Source organism: Saccopteryx leptura, chromosome 5 (assembly GCF_036850995.1).
Source record: "Saccopteryx leptura isolate mSacLep1 chromosome 5, mSacLep1_pri_phased_curated, whole genome shotgun sequence".
Taxonomy (NCBI): Eukaryota; Metazoa; Chordata; class Mammalia; order Chiroptera; family Emballonuridae; genus Saccopteryx; species Saccopteryx leptura.
Genome location: NC_089507.1, coordinates 200,493,582 through 200,509,793, shown reverse-complemented (window position 1 = coordinate 200,509,793; position 16,212 = coordinate 200,493,582). Strand labels below are relative to the sequence as shown.

At 47.4% G+C, this 16,212-nt stretch overlaps 1 protein-coding gene across 3 annotated transcripts in view; it reads right to left on the bottom strand.

Moving 5' to 3' along the window:
- The window catches only part of ATP9A (ATPase phospholipid transporting 9A (putative)), a 119,846-nt gene that overhangs the window by 72,875 nt on the left and 30,759 nt on the right, over positions 1–16,212 (bottom strand). For all 3 annotated transcript variants that reach the window (XM_066387477.1, XM_066387478.1, XM_066387479.1), the window contains exon 4: positions 8,491–8,599. In XM_066387477.1, coding sequence (XP_066243574.1) covers positions 8,491–8,599 — 109 coding nt within the window. The remainder of the gene's footprint in view (positions 1–8,490; positions 8,600–16,212) is intronic.

Here is a 16,212-nt window from a genome sequence, read left to right as displayed (position 1 = left end):
AGTGGGTTAGAGCGCCTCCTGAAACACAGAGCTTGAGGGTTCAAGCCCCAGTCAGGGCACATCCAGGAAGCAACCAGTGGCCTGACCTGTGGTGGCGCAGTGGATAAAGCCTCAACCTGGAACACTGAGGTTTCCTGTTCAAAGCCCCGGGCTTGCCTGGTCAAGGCACATATGGGGGAGGATGCTTCCTGCTCCTCCCCCCTTCTCTCTCTCTCTCTCTCTCTCTCTCTCTCTCTCTCTTCCTCTTTCCCTCTCTCTCTAAAACATGAATTTAAAAAATTTAAAAATTTAAAAAAAAAGGAAGCAACCAGTGAATGCATAACTAAGTAGAACAACAAATTAAATGCTTCCCTCTCTCTCTCCCTTCCTCCATCGCTCTAAAAATCCATCATTTTTAAAAATTATATAAAAAAGAAATATGAGAATTAAAAACAGCGCATTTACAATGACTATTACTCATCTCCCACAGACGCTCCCAACGCCCTGCTGAGAAGTTAGGGAACGTACTTTCCAACGCCCACTTTTTCCCTCACCTACCCCAGAGACTCCTGACACAGCAGTGTGACCTGTGCACCCACAGAGCCCCTGCCAACCTCTGGGCTGGGGGACTGACTGTTGTCACCTTACAACAATTCTTAATAACCTCCGAACAAGGGATCCTAATTTTTATTCACACCGGGCCCCAAGAATTACGTCACTGGTCCTGAATAGATTCAGAAACACCTAGTAACATCATCTTTGTCACGTGCACGGGAAAGCCTGGCGCATTTCTAAGACCTGAAGCCACAGACCTCTTCACTTTTCCCCTCAGATCTCTTTTCTCATTTGGACTCTGTAACAACACCCATCTCTAATCTGCAGGTGCTGGGCGTTTTTTAAACGCATTTGCAGGAACTCTACAGAAGCTGGCTAAGGAATTTTCACAGAAGTTAAGGGGAAAATTCTCTTCTTGGCCACATCCTCCACCATTAAACGCTTTCTATCAAATAAATTTATTCCTTTCAGCTCTCGCCACTTCACCCAGGCCGCCTCTGAGCCGGGGTTTATAACAGGGAACAAACTTCCAATTACTAGAGCTGTTTATTTCTGTAGAGATGGACCCCAAGCCTTTCATAAGCAAACCTATTGAGTCCAAACCATGCTGTTCATGGATGACAGCTTCAGAATAAGAGCAGTTTGTCTACACCGGGGGCAGAAACCAGATGTTTCCCTTGAGTGGAAACAAGCAAATGACAATTCAGTCAAAATGCAGAACAGCCTGCAGAAAAAAAAAAAAAAAAGTTTTTAAAAATAAATTCTGGGCACCAATCTGTGTGGGACTATTTTCTGACCCCGAGCCCCACCAGCTAGCCTTGATTTTTCACCGTGCATGCAGGATATAGACTGCTTTTATAGATCTAAAACAGCCAGCTCTGTGAGCTAACCCTGGTTAATGTTTCACTCTTTAACTCACACTCTAATCTGACTGGGACAGTGATGAGTTGTAAATTCTGCGGCATGTGTACATTTCCTGGGGTTGACATTAAAACGCCTCTGCAGACCCAGCAGAGTGCAGGGGGTTTAAACTGGAAATTTTCATATTCCAAGAGACTTGCCTGCATTTCCCCCAAGTCTAAGGAAAGCCTGTTATTTGAAAACAGGCAAAGGGTTGAAAAGTATTGTTGTAAATTCCACGGCCACTTCCTGGGGCTTATGTTTAAAATAGTGAGGACTTAAAAAAAAAGGGCTGAAGTTTTGATGTGACAAGTTTATACCCAACAGAGGCTTTTCAAATAAATATATAAACGGTCCTCCTTGCTTCTGGTGCCCAATAATGATGAGATAGACCAACACACCCGGGCAGGGGGAAACAGGTTCTGCGAGAGATAACAGTGCAATCTGCATGTGAGAGATTTCTTTTTTCAGGTCTTATTTTTTTAATTAAACAACAGATCAGTTCACCAATATTTGTAATAAAGTGAAATAGAGTACGTTAGAAGAAAGCAAAAAAAAAACCTTAGGAGGCTGAAATAACGACTATGCGTCAGTCAGAGAATGTATAGAAAGCATCGGGCAAGATCTGTTTTAAATAAGACTCGTAAAAGCAGATGTTCTGAATCTTAACGAGAGAAGTTCGGGAAGGGGAGTTCTTTGATCACTGAACTGTAGTTGTAATCCTTAGGAAAGGACTTTTTCTGCAATAATATAAAAAAAAGACCGTCACTGTCATTCTCTTCTCTAAAAAATATACATAAGGCAAATACCTTAGTGTTCTCCTACATCTGAAAAGAGTTTACACTTTGAAAACATCAATAGCACTTGTGCTTAGGAATCCAAAATGTCGATTTAGGTCATTAACAAGCAGCTAAACTACTCCCCATGAATGAACCCATCTCTTCTACACTATCCTATCTTCTGATGAACTCCAATAGAATACAATTCCCCAGAAGAAACACATGTAGGTTCTTTGACCTCAAAATTTAGCCACATTAAACTGCAATCCTAAATAATGGTCCCGTGTGGACTGTGAATTGAATTGAAAAGAAGACAGCATTCTCAAATTGCGGTTGAAATCTTTGAAATCATTCTGTCACCATGGAACCGGGGAAAGAGGAATGATAACTCCATTCTCTTCTATTGCATGTGTACTAAAAAGCTCAGGATGGGAGAATTCTCTCCTTTTTGCATAGACCTTTGGCTTATAACTTATGGTTGACGGTGTGCCCAGATGTCCCCAGCAGGAAAGACACATCGGGCGATTGTGTTAATTATGCTTCTGTTTGCAGTTTCTTTCAAGGCTAATTATCAGCTTGCTTCCTTTAGCCCTTGATCACAAGTCCGTCTGGGAAAACATTCCTGGTATGAAGACCCGGGAATTCATCCTGTGAAAATGCAAATCCAACTGCCCTCGCCACCCGGGATTATCAAGGCAGACCCTGCTTCCGAATTAAACTTTCGGTTTGGGGGAAGACAAGTTGTAAAGAGACATCATTCATTTCCTCATTACTCTTCCTTCCTGACTCAACCCAAATCTTTCAAGTAACATAAGTCTTGCTGGGTCTCCTCCAACTTCAAGATCCTCTCTTCATGGCCTGTGGGATTTCCAGTGCCCCAAATGCTATTAATTTGGGGAGACAGCTCTATAATGAGAGCCATATAACTCATAAAGATCTGGGACCCTCTCTCTTAAGCCTCTGATCACGCTGAAATGTGGATCTTAAGCAGGAGGAAAGGGGAGGCTTTTTTGTTTTATCTGAAAGCATTATTCTGACGTGGTTTTCAACAGTTTGTCCACCTTAGATTAAAGAAAGCTGGATTGATAAGGTTTCTTTGGGCTCAGAAATGTGTTTCAAAATGACTTAAATCTTTCGAGTCTCCTTCCGCAGCCTCTGCGTGAAGGCTGGACACGACAGCAACTGTTGAGCAAGTGCTGGGCTCAGCCCCTGGGACACGGTGGGCGCCTGGACGTACAGGCCAGGGTCTTACACTCAGACAAGCCGGGGTCCAAGTCACCCACTACCTACTTCATCTCAGACAGGGAGGGTCCTTGCCCTCTCTGAACCTCCGTTCCCGGTAAGAGGTCCCACCCACCACAGGGCTGTTTAAAAATGACCAGCAAGACTTCCTCCAGCACCTGGTTGGCTTACGGTCGGTAACCTGTCTTCATTGTTCTTTTCCTCCTCTTTCCAACATGGACAGGGCCACACAACTCCAGGGCCACCTTCTCCCCGCAGCTCGCCTCGGACGCAGGTTCCGGAATCACAGTCGGCTTCCCCAGAGTCCTAGGTCCTCGCTGGCCTCCGCGGCCTTTCCTTCTGCTTTCTCAGGGATGGAGAGGCTCAGGAAAGGCGGCCTCAGTGGGAAGAACAAAATGGAACCGGAATCCGGGGTTCTGTCCCCCGCACTCCCATCCGTCAAGACTGGGGGCTCTTTAGCAAGGCAACTTCATGGACATGTGATCCTGCTACTGATCAGAAGGGTCCCTTACTTGCTTTAATGCTCCACTGTCACCATCTTGAAAATCTTAGTGATTTTTGAACAAGGGCCCCACGGGTTCACTGTGCACTGGGCACCACACATCATGTAGCCAGGCCTGCTCTCTTCCTTCCTGTGAGACTCAGGATGAAGGTCATCTCTTCTGAGAAGACATCATCAGGCCCAGCATGTGGATGTCCTGGGTTCGATTCAGGAGAAGCGCCCATCTGCTTTTCCACCCCTCACCCTCTCACTTTTCTCTCTCTCTCTTCTCCTCCTGCAGCCATGGCTTGATTGGAGTGAGTTGGCCCTAAGCTTTAAGGATGGCTTCCTCAAGCATTTAGAAGAGCTTGGTTGCTGAGCAATGGAACAAGGCCCCAGATGGGCAGAGCCTCACCCCCCAGTGGGCTTGCCAGGTAGATCCCAGTCATGGCACATATGGGAGTCTGTCTCTGCCTCCCCTCCTCTCACTGAATAAAGAAGGAAAAAAAAGAAAATGCACGCTGTGAATCTCACTCTGAGATGTCAAGGACAAGGTAGGAAGTAACTGGCCTAAACCTGGCCTGTCTTTTTCAAAAATGTCAATGTCAGGACAAAGCAAACCAGGGAGCTATACCAGGTTGGAGGGAGCAAAGGAGAAAGGACATCTGAAAGCAAATGGAAATCGTGGATTGGTTCTTGGATCGGGGCGGGGGGGGGGGGGAGGCTATTAAAGGAAACTGTAGGGACAAATGGCCAGTTTTGAGTCAGGACTCTAGATTAGGTTAATAGTAATGCCTCAATGTTAAATGTCTGAATTGGCTAACTTTACTGTGTTATGTCAGAGAAGTGTCCTCCTAGGAATTAAACACTGAAGTATTTAGAGACAAAAGGGAATGATATCTTTACCTTAATTCTCTAATGGCCTAGAGACAGAGACTAGTAAAGCCAATGTGGCAAAACATTAACAATGGGGCAATCTAGGCGACAGGCACGTACGAAGTTTTATATGAGAACTCTCTTGCAACTTGTTTGTTAGTTAAAAATATTAACAAAGCCTGACCAGGCGTTGGTGCAGTGGATAGAGCATCAGACTGGGATGCCAAGGACCCAGGTTAGAGACCCTGAGGTCACCAGCCTGAGCATGGGCTCATCTAGTTTGAGCAAAAGCTCACCAGCTTGGACTCGAGGTCGCTGGCTCGAGCAAGGGGTTACTCGGTCTGCCGAAGGCCCGCGGTCAAGACACATATGAGAAAGCAATCAACGAACAACTAAGGGGTCGCAACGCGCAACGAAAAACTAATGATTGATGCTTCTCATCTCTCCGTTCCTGTCTGTCTGTCCCTGTCTATCCCTCTCTCTGATTCTCTCTCTGTCTCTGTAAAAATATATATATATATATATTAACAAAAAAAATTTTTTTGCCCTGGCCAGTTGGCTCAGCAGTTGAGCATCAGATCAGCATGTGGAAGTCCCAGGTTTGACTCCTAGTCAGGGCACACAGGAGAAGCGCCCACCTGCTTCTCCACCCCTACCTTTTCTCTCTCTCTCTTTCTCTCTCTCTTTCCCTCCAGCAGCCATGGCTCCAATGAGCAAGTTGGCCCCAGGTGCTCAGGATGGCTCCATGGCCTCGCCTCAGGTGCTAGAATGGCTCGGTTGTCAAGAAAGGGAGCAGCAGCCCCAGATGAGGGTGGCCAGGTGGATCCCAGTCCAGGCACATGTGGGAGTCTGTCTGTTTGCCTCCTTGTTTCTCACTTGATTAAAAAGAAAATCAAGCGGGCCCTGGCCGGTTGGCTCAGCGGTAGAGCGTCGGCCTAGCGTGCGGAGGACCCGGGTTCGATTCCCGGCCAGGGCACACAGGAGAAGCGCCCATTTGCTTCTCCACCCCTCCGCCGCGCTTTCCCTCTCTGTCTCTCTCTTCCCCTCCCGCAGCCAAGGCTCCATTGGAGCAAAGATGGCCCGGGCGCTGGGGATGGCTCTGTGGCCTCTGCCCCAGGCGCTAGAGTGGCTCTGGTTGCAACATGGCGACGCCCAGGATGGGCAGAGCATCGCCCCCTGGTGGGCAGAGCATCGCCCCTGGTGGGCGTGCCGGGTGGATCCCGGTCGGGCGCATGCGGGAGTCTGTCTGACTGTCTCTCCCTGTTTCCAGCTTCAGAAAAATGAAAAAAAAAAAAAAAAAAGAGAAAATCAAGCGATCAAGGTCTTGATATTCTGGTTTCTATACATTTCTGAACTCCAAAACTAGGGTGGAAAAGTCCATTGGAAGACTGTCACATGGTCATAAAAGAAAACAGTCCGCACGGCTCTACATATCCCTATTTGTTTCGTTTCACTTTTGAACTTCACGAAATGAAATTCCTGGTGAAATGCCTCACTCGAGAAAATATTATTAAGTAATTAAACAGCAAGGCAAGGTCAAAAAAGGATTCTTTCTCTTCCCCTCTCTGAACTCCTCCCGTTTAGGCTTCTTCCTCGGGCCCCTCCTCCCCAAAGCGTATCAAATAACTAAACTCACCTCCATCACTTTCCCAGCTGACAGTGCCTTCGGTACCCTTTCCGAGGGGGCTTTCAAAACAAACGGCGGGGGCTAAGGGCCTGGGTTAATATTCAGAGCTCGGCTCTGTGTCCGCCTCTACTGTCCCATTGGCATGACAATGGAGACCAGGGGCCACAAAAGGAGACCAACAAAGGAGGACAGGTTTTTACTGCTAGAGCCATCTGCCAATTCTCCTTAGGACCTTTTCAAGGACTGAGCGGGGTTCAAGCCGCAGCTGAGAAGGGGGTCTGCTCTGAAACGGGGGGGGGGGGGGGGGGGAGGGGGGGCAATTGCAATATGAAAAGAACCAAAGCTGGGTAGGCGCATGGATGGATGGATGGATGGATGGGGGGGAGGGCAGCCCAAGGCCCCTCCTCACGAGCTCTAAATAGACCCACCGACCCTCTCTGATGGGGCTTTTGTCGGTTGCCAAGCATTTTAAATGTTATAGTCAGAATATGTCATTAAGGGAGGATTTAATATACATGAACCGCAAAAAAGCACGCCCTCCTGAGGGGTCTTCTGATTACCCACGTGGAAAGCTGAAGCCACCTGCTTTAGCAAAGATTACACTGGGTTTTTTATTCTCTAGTTCACAGAATGTCCTAAAGACAGCAGTTTTGCAATAATAAAGCATGTATTTCTATACCAACTCTAAATTCCCCCTTCTCCTTGAGACTTGCAAATGTTTAAGACCACCAACTATGAAAAGCTATTCAACCCGCTAAAACAAAATTCTTTCATGTCTTCAAGGAATTTTGTTAAAATTTCTATGTTGGGGGGGGGGGGTCACAAAACATATTCCTCTGACATTGTCCCCAAAGGAAAATTCTACACAAAACCTTGAAACCATGCATGGCCGGCTTCTTTGGAAGGCTAAAGCCCTAACAAAAGCAGCTGGTGCCCGGCTCAAGGACCAGCTCTCTCCACATCTATCTTATCTTTTCCACAATTCGCCATTTCCGGCAGGAAAGGCACGGTTTGTATTCCCTCAGCCTCTCCTAAAACACCATTAATCCCTGAATGGGTCACTCATCTTCAGGAACTTTCTCTCCTTTATAAAGACAACCTTACAGGAAATTGGGAGTTGGAAACAGAAGTCAGCCGTGGTTGGGTTTGTATTGTGGGGTTTGGGGTGGGTTTTTAAATTCCACCACTTAACATGCACGTGTCTTGCAAGGTGTACAATGATCAAAGCAGTTATCTTTCTGGGTCAGACTATAGGCTTTCCACTCTGCAATTCTGAGGATTTATAAGATGCTGGCAAAGAAGTCTTCCCAGATGCGGTATTTATGTAAATCTGGTGCCAGGATGGGGTGGGGGATAGGGAAGAAAAGGGTGAAGGACAGAGACTTAACCTGGGGGAGCGAACACATAATAAATATGGTGTACAGAAGGTGTACTGAAGAACCATACACCCCAAAACCTGTATAATTTTGTTAACTAGAGTCACCCCAATAAATTCAATTTTAAAAAAAGTAATGTTGCTAATATTGTATGTCAATTATAATTCATTTTAAAAGTATATAAATACACAGGTTAATAGAAACTAATGTTGCAAAGTTGTAGCATTAGTTTTGTAATGCTGAAGATCTTTTAAAGCTGGCCATCCTTAGAAAGGGATGTAGGACAGAGTTTGCAGCCTCCCGCGTGAAGGAGGCTGGCACGTACCCCTTTCCTCCGCAGCTAGACGCCATGAGGGTAAGGAATTAGGGAGCGGGGGATGCCAAATGCACAGAATTCAATTTCAGCATGACGATGCACAAGTCAGCCGACAAGACCATCTCTAGGAGGGCCTGGCAAGCAACCTGGGAATGCAGTCCCGTCTTCCCAAGCCCTGGGGGAACCCGCTGGCCTCCCTGGTACCAGCAACTGAGAGACTGTCCGCCATGCGGTGCCCACACACAACCGCCGGCCCCAGGTCTTGAACTCTGCTCCCTGTCAGCGACCCATGATGAAGTTGCAGCCCTGCAGCCCAGCCAGGCGGCAGGAGGCAGTCCCTGTGGAGCCCAGAGGCTGACCTCTCGCTGTGAGTCGGCTGTAGACCTGGGAGTTCACTTCTTTGTCCCGCAGGTAGCATCGGATCTCCTCCACCGCCTCTCGGATGATGGTGACAGCCAGCACGAAACCCTGCAGAGAGAGGGGACAGGGGGTGAGCCCTGCTGAAACCCACCTTCCTCTCCTGGGGTCCAGGACAGAGAGAGCCAAGGGACAGCAGGGCAGGGCCTGCTAATTATCCCAAATGCACATGCCCCAGCAAGCCCACTTCTCCGCATGCCTCCTGCATACACACACTCTGGAGGAAGGAACACTCACGACCCCCGTGTACAAGGACACTCCTATTCACCACCTTAACACCGTTTCTAAGAATGAAACACATAGACACACCCAAACAGTCCATCCACAGACAAAGGCCGAGGGGTGGGGCCCTCTAACATTTGTGATGACAAGCCATGTGCTGGGCACCCTTCAAAGTACTTTCCATCCATTGGCACCTTTCACCCTCACAACAACCCCATGAGATTCGCCATGCGAGGTTACTATTACTGAGATCACCGTGCTACAGATGAGGAAACTGAGGCACAGAGAGGACGTGTAATAAAAGCTCCTAGGTGATAAGCAGGAATTCTGAACGCAGGAAATTTGGCTCGAGAGTCCTTGCCCTTCAGAGCCACATTGTTCTGTGTCTAGAGGCACTCGGCTCGGGTGGGGGCGCCCATGAGATGGACCACCAGCAGATAGCTGAAAAGAATGAGAAACAGGCCTGACCTGTGGTGGCGCAGTGGGATAAAGCGTCGACCTGGAAGTGCTGAGGTTGCCGGTTCAAAACCCTGGGCTTGCCTGGTCAAGGCACATATGGGAGTTGATGCTTCCAGCTCCTCCCCCCCTTCTCTCTCTCTATCTCTCCTCTCTCTCTCTCTCTCTCTCTCTCCCTCTCCTCTCTAAAATGAATAAATAAATAAAAAAGAAGTATTATTAAAAAAAAGAATGAGAAACACTCTGCCTGGACAGGGCCAGTACGGGAAATCAACCTTTCATTGAATATACAATGTAAGACCATTCACAGGAACAACAAAGATTCCACACACTATTACAGACTTCCCAAGTTCCTTAGCTACTGGTGGGCCGCCTCTGCCAGGAAGGGACTAGGACGGCGAAGGCAGGGGCTGAAGGGGACTTTAGTCTAGCGGTAATGTCCTAAATTCTTATAAAGAAAACATTATAAGAAAAGAAAATATCACCAAGTATTCACTGTGTAAGTACCAACCAATAAAAAGAATATTTAAAACTGCCTGAGCCTGACCAGGTGGTGGCGCAGTGGATAGAGCGTCAGACTGGGATGCGGAGGACCCAGGTTTGATACCCTGAGGTCACCAGCTTGAGCGCAAGCTCATCTGGTTTGAGCAAAAGCTCACCAGCTTGGACCCAGGGTCACTGGCTCGAGCAAGGGGTTACTCGGTCTGCTGAAGGTCCGTAGTCAAGGCACATATGAGAAAGCAATCAATGAACTAAGGTGTCCCAACGAAAAACTAATGATTGATGCTTCTCATCTCTCCGTTCCTGTCTGTCCCTATCTATCCCTCTCTCTCTGACTCTCTCTCTATCTCTGTAAAAAAGACACACACACAAAAAAAACTGCCTGAGACTCCTGAGTCAGGTACCTCAACTCCTGCACTCGGGCGGGGTTGGCGTACGTGTCACCCACAGCAAGAACCTGTTTCCACCTAGAGTGTTTTCCTCCTGTATCCATAAAAGGCAAGTACATTCATTCGTTCATTTTTCCTTCAAAAGGCCCTTGACATTTCTCCTTTTAAAGACATTTCTTAAAAATACAGAAAGCAAGATCACCACAAGGTTCGCAGTCGTGATACTTCGCTGGTTTCATTCTCATACCGTGGACCCCGTGAAATGAAATGCATCAACTTCCTTCGTTTCAAAGGACTTTAAGTTTCTTATGCAAATCTAGCCAGAGAGGTGCTGCTTTGTGAAGCTCCAGACATCTTTACCCTCAAAGGGCTCCTCCTGCCTCCAATCAGAAGGAAAGGACACAACTGCAGCCAAAGCAAAACGGGTCCATTTCAGAACAAAAGTATAAACAGACCACATAGGGAGGAGAGGGAGAACCCGCCCCAGCCGAACACAGACCCCGGATGCGGAATCGCCGCCCCTCCTCCACGCCGCGCTGTCTTGTTGTTCCGGGCCAGAACCCACGTCTCTGTTGTTTGTTTTTTCAATTGTTCCAGTTTCTCTTTCTCCTTGGAGGGTCTGGCAGAATCCCACTGATGTCAATGAAAACTGTGCACTCAGACAAAGACGTAAGCCACTCACCTCCCTGCTGCAAATAAATAAGGCCTCCTAAATTATCCTATCTAACCCCCCCACCACACACACACACACACACACACACACACACACACACACACACACACAGAGTTCTCATTAATCCTACAGGGCGCCGTCCCTGGGGCTAGATACTGATTTACAAAGAGATGCAAAAGTCATCCAGACATAAAGTCCAACCATCCGACTTCGGAGGTCCTTAAAAAACACGGATATTTAGAACCAGGCTTTAAAAGTTGTATCAGCCTCGGGTTGTCCATCTCAAACTCAGCTTGTGAATTAAACCACAGGTGGTGACTGTGCACAGATAAGAAATTATGAAGGTGCTGGTAGTATCGCCTCTTTGGTAACGCTGTACATCAAAAATAGATTTTATCCACTGCGCCACGGTGGCGCAGTGGATAAAAGCGTCGACCTGGAATACTGAGGTCGCCGGTTCAAAACCCTGGGCTTGCCCGGTCAAGGCACATATGGGAGTTGAAGCTTCCTGCTCCTCCCCCTTCTCTCTCTCTCTCTCTCTCTCTCTCTCTCTCTCTCTCTCCTCCCCCCTTCTAAAATGAATAAATAAAAATAATTTTAAAAAAATAGATTTACAAAAACTAATCTGTAAGAGGCAGAAATCAAGAACAGCAGTTGCCTCTGGCGGGGGAAGGGTTGGCAGGAAAGGGGCGCTGGGAACTTTCTGGAGTGATGGAAATGTCTCGCGGGCGGTGGTGTTGACACGGTTGAGTTGAGAACTTCGTATCTGTGCATTTTATGGTGTATAGAACATATCGTAATAACAAAGAAAGAACCTAGATTACTTGAGCTTCATACAATTTTCTGGATTATTTCAGCCATCTCCTGAAGAACTTCTCTCTTTTATATACTTGCACCAAGAAAAAAGTTAGTGAAAGCTACAGCTTCATCCAGACAAAGAACAACAGTGTCACCGGTGCAGAACTTAAGTTTCAAATGAGCCATTTCCATATGCTAGGAGCTCCAGGAAGCATTTTATGTGCATTATTACACTTAATCCCTTCAGCCAGCCAAGGAAATAGGCATGATCACCCTTGTTTTACAGAAACTGAGGCTCAGAAAAGCTTGTTCACACCACACAACTTCTCATCCAAGTGCAGCCAAGACCTGCACCTCAACCGTTCGACTCCACGGCCCTCATGCTGAGCCACAGCACCCACAGCTGGGCTTGACGTGAAAGGACTTTCAGGCGGTCAGAGACAGTTCAAAGTGTAATATTCTAGCCAAGAATTGGAAATTGATTCCCTGCATAAAATCGAGGACATTTAGGGAACGTCAGCTACAAGTCACCAGCACGTGGATGCTGTCTAATCCATCTCTGAACCTGAACTCTCTTCTCTGTAGTCCCTGGAAAGAAAGCCAGAGGTACGCCAAGACCAACATCCCCTCCAGGTCCTGAACCATCCTGGGGGAAAGCCGGCCTGAGGCCGCTGTGCACCTGCCAGGCTTCGATCCAGGGCCACAGTCCCAGGGAAACCAGGGGAGTCGGTGGCTTACATTGAACCTCAGGCCTCCTCACTTCTCCTGGAAAACGCAAGTGACATTTCAGCAAGGAGACAGGGCTGGAACTGGATGGGAGCCCTCGAGGTCACCCCAGCACCCCCCTCCAGACCCTCTCTCCACTCTCCCCCCTGCATTCCCTGAGCGGCTCCCGCACACCCTGGAGTTTGCCATCACAGGTGCTGGCATAGAAAATACTCATAATGGAAAAGGGAACAGCACCTGCGATCAAGTCGCATTCAGCACTTTGATCCTCATTCACCAACCCCAAGTACCAATCCGGGCTTCCCCTGCAGAAGGGAGCAACACCATTCTGAAGCGTTTCAAACATCAGACCCATTCAGTTTCTGCTGAGGTGACTTAAGACCAAAGTCTCAGTACAGTAAAATAAAAAACACAAGAATAAAAGGCAACTCCCAGCTTTATAAGATGATCACTGGCTTTGGTGAAGAAACTTCCAGGCGTAAGCATGCAGAAATGCAGGGGCAGGCAAAAGTAGGTTTACAGTTGTAATACAAATAACACAATAATTAGTAAATAATAATACAGGAATAAACTCTGTGTTTCATGAACTCGCAACTCAACACCTACTTTTGCCCACCCCTGTATTTGTTGGGGGGAAGAGAGGGAGCCATAAAAAGTGGAGCATACCGTCCATTTGTGCTGCAACTTACTCTGTGTGTGTGTGTGTGTGTGTGTGTGTGTGTGTGACAGAGACAGAGAGAGACAGAGAGAGGGAAGAGAGGAACAGACAGACAGGAAGGGAGAGAGATGAGAAGCATCAATTCTTCATTATGGCACCTTAGTTGTTCATTGATTGCTTTCTCATGTGTGCCATGACTGGAGGGCTACAGCAGACCGAGTGACCCCTTGCTTAAGCCAGACCGAGTGACTCCTTTTTTAAAACAAGGCTCAAGGCTGGTGAGCCTTGTTCAAACCAGATGAGCCCTCATTCAAGCTGGTGACCTCGGGGTTTCGAACCTGGGTCCTCTGCGTCCCAGTCTGACGCTCTATCCACTGTGCCACCTCCTGGTCAGGCTGTAACTTACTTTTCTTCATGTAAACAAAAATATGAGTCATATCTTTCCTTGCAAAGGCACCAGTGGAGTGACTTCAAGGTTTCTCACTCCTGGGCAACGTCCCAGAATTCAGCTCTACCAGCATGTAGGTAACTACTGACGGCCATGGGTTTGTTGCCAGTTTTTCATAATCCACACCACGTTGCAAAGAATATCCTTGTACACATGGCATCACACACATTCCACAGCCCTTCTGATGTCTCAAGTCTGTTCCTTGGAAAAAGAGTGAGTCCCCGCCTCTGTGAGACCACAGCACTTCACATCCTGGTGCGATCTCAAGCAACTTCCCCATTCTCGTGGCTCCTCACACTCTCACTTACGAAGTGAGGAAGTCTTCTCCCTACCAGGATGTTCGGCCTCCATGCCACAGGCCCCTCCAATGGCCACCTTTGGAAGAATGCGACAGAGCTGATTTCATTTCCTACCCCACTTTCTCAAGCCTGGGAATTCCTGCATGAATCCACCACCCCTTAGTTGTCTCTCCATGAATCCGGTTAAGAGAATGAAAAACTGATGCCCGCTACGGCTGAAGTCCCCTCCCCACCACAGATGCTAATAATAAGGTAAACAAGGTTGCAGGGGGGCGAACAGGTCTGTACCCCAAGAACTCTTAGGATGATGGGTTTATACCACAGGCTAAGCAGATGGGCACCACGCAGGGAGAGGACACACCGGCCACAAGTATCACACTTGAGACACAAGACACAGGAAAGATGGGGAGACATACAGCTAGCAGCCTTTGTAGACACCTGGGATCCCTATGTACAAATCACACGCATTGACATAATACATATAATTGACTACATTGTATGTTAGCATGTGTACAAAACACAGGCATGTGTAAGAGGAGACTAAAGGAAATTGACCAGAAACATAAATGCGGTAGCTCAGGGGTGGCTGCACAGGTGGTTTTGGAGTTTTTTGTTTTTGTCTTTTTTTTTTTTTTGGTTGTCTTTCAAATTTTTCTCCAATAATAAAGGGCCCCTTTGTAATTGAAAAATGAAAAGAAAAATGATCAGAAGCCACTTGGGAGGCAGTAGAGAGCAGCAGATCTGGGGGAGGGGAGAATTTAATACACAAGACTTCAGAGGTGGGGGGGTCTGAGCACCGCACGCCCCGCCCCGTGCGGGTTTGCTGAGCACAAAGCCACCAGCTGGAGACAGAAGGGACTCCCCACAACTCCCAGCAGAGCACCAGGGAGACTGTGTCCAACTCACACAATGCTTTAACATTTTTTAAGTGAGTTGTCAATGTTTAAACATTAAGAATAAAGAGATGCGTAAAAAAGAAAAAGAGAGAGATGCTGGAAATTAGAAAGATAATTTATTCCAAACTGTGTATATCTTGTTACAAAAGGGAGCTGGATAAAGACAAAAATTTTTATTCATTGTGCTTGTTGCTCATAAACTCTAAAAAGATGAACAAGAAAAAAAAATGACAGTGTTTTGGGGGCAGAACTGGGATGGGAGGGAGATTTCTCACTAGGAACATTTTTGTTTCTTTCTTGAATCACGTGAATGTATTATCTTTCAAATAACTATACTTTAGCAAGATGATCAAAAAATAATATTTTATATACAGTACAGATTAACTTTTTAAAATAAGTAACTTATGGTTTTGACTTTAAGTATGTAATAAATAGTTGTAGAACTAAAAAAAATATATTCTAAATAAAATGCGGGTATTTACTGTAAAACATGGATAAGGCAACTCCAGGTCCATGTTTGCGCCTGAGGGAACAGTGTGGTGCCTTCCACTTTGGGGTGGGCAGGAGCCCTAATTCTCCCAGTGCTGCGTCCCATCAGCCCGGCCCGAGTCTGCAATGCGCAGGTGCAAGAGCGCACGCACGGCGCACGCAGACAGGAATGCCTGTCATCCGAGGCAAGGATGCTTGACAAACGTTCGCTCCAGCTCCCAGCGTCCTATCTCACCCACGATGACTCAGAGCAGGAAAGAACTATTCTCACATTCCAACAGCACTTTTGCTGCTTGTGTGGAGGCAACCCCTCCCCCCATCTCTTCTCAGGGCTAAGCTGCTGGCCTGATTTGTCTGATAATGCGGTACTTATGGTGTGTAGACACCACTCACGGCTTCCTGAGCAACTAGCTCCCTTAGCAACTGGCTCCCTGTACTCCATAAATGCCTGTGCACCAAATCCTTATCATCCCCCTCCTGCCACTATAAATATGGTGTTCTTTTTGGGGTTTTTTCCCGAAGCTGGAAACGGGGAGGCAGTCAGACAGATTCCCGCATGCGCCCGACCGGGATCCACCCGGCACGCCCACCAGGGGGCGATGCTCTGCCCATCTGGGGCATTGCTCTGCCGCAATCAGCCATTCTAGCGCCTGAGGCAGAGGCCACAGAGCCATCCTCAGCGCCCGGGCAAACTTTGCTCCAGTGGAGCCTTGGCTGCGGGAGGGGAAGAGAGAGACAGAGAGGAAGGAGAGGGGGAGGGGTGGAGAAGCAGATGGGCGCTTCTCCTGTGTGCCCTGGCCAAGAATCGAACCCAGGACTCCTGCATGCCAGGCCGACGCTCTACCACTGAGCCAACCGGCCAGGGCCAATATGTTTTTTTTTTGAGACTTAAATCTTTTCTAATTTAACAACCTTCTTCTGATTAAAAATTTAATCCTATTTGTGAAAAGAGAATCTGAGAGTTCCCCCTCAGTCCAGCTGAGAGAGACATAAACAGCAATTATATTTCATAATGTCTTAGGAGAAAAAGAGACATCAGTTCTGCCCTCTCCACATCCTAGTCACACTAGGCTTCTTTTTTTTTTGTATTTTTCTGAAGCTGGAAACGG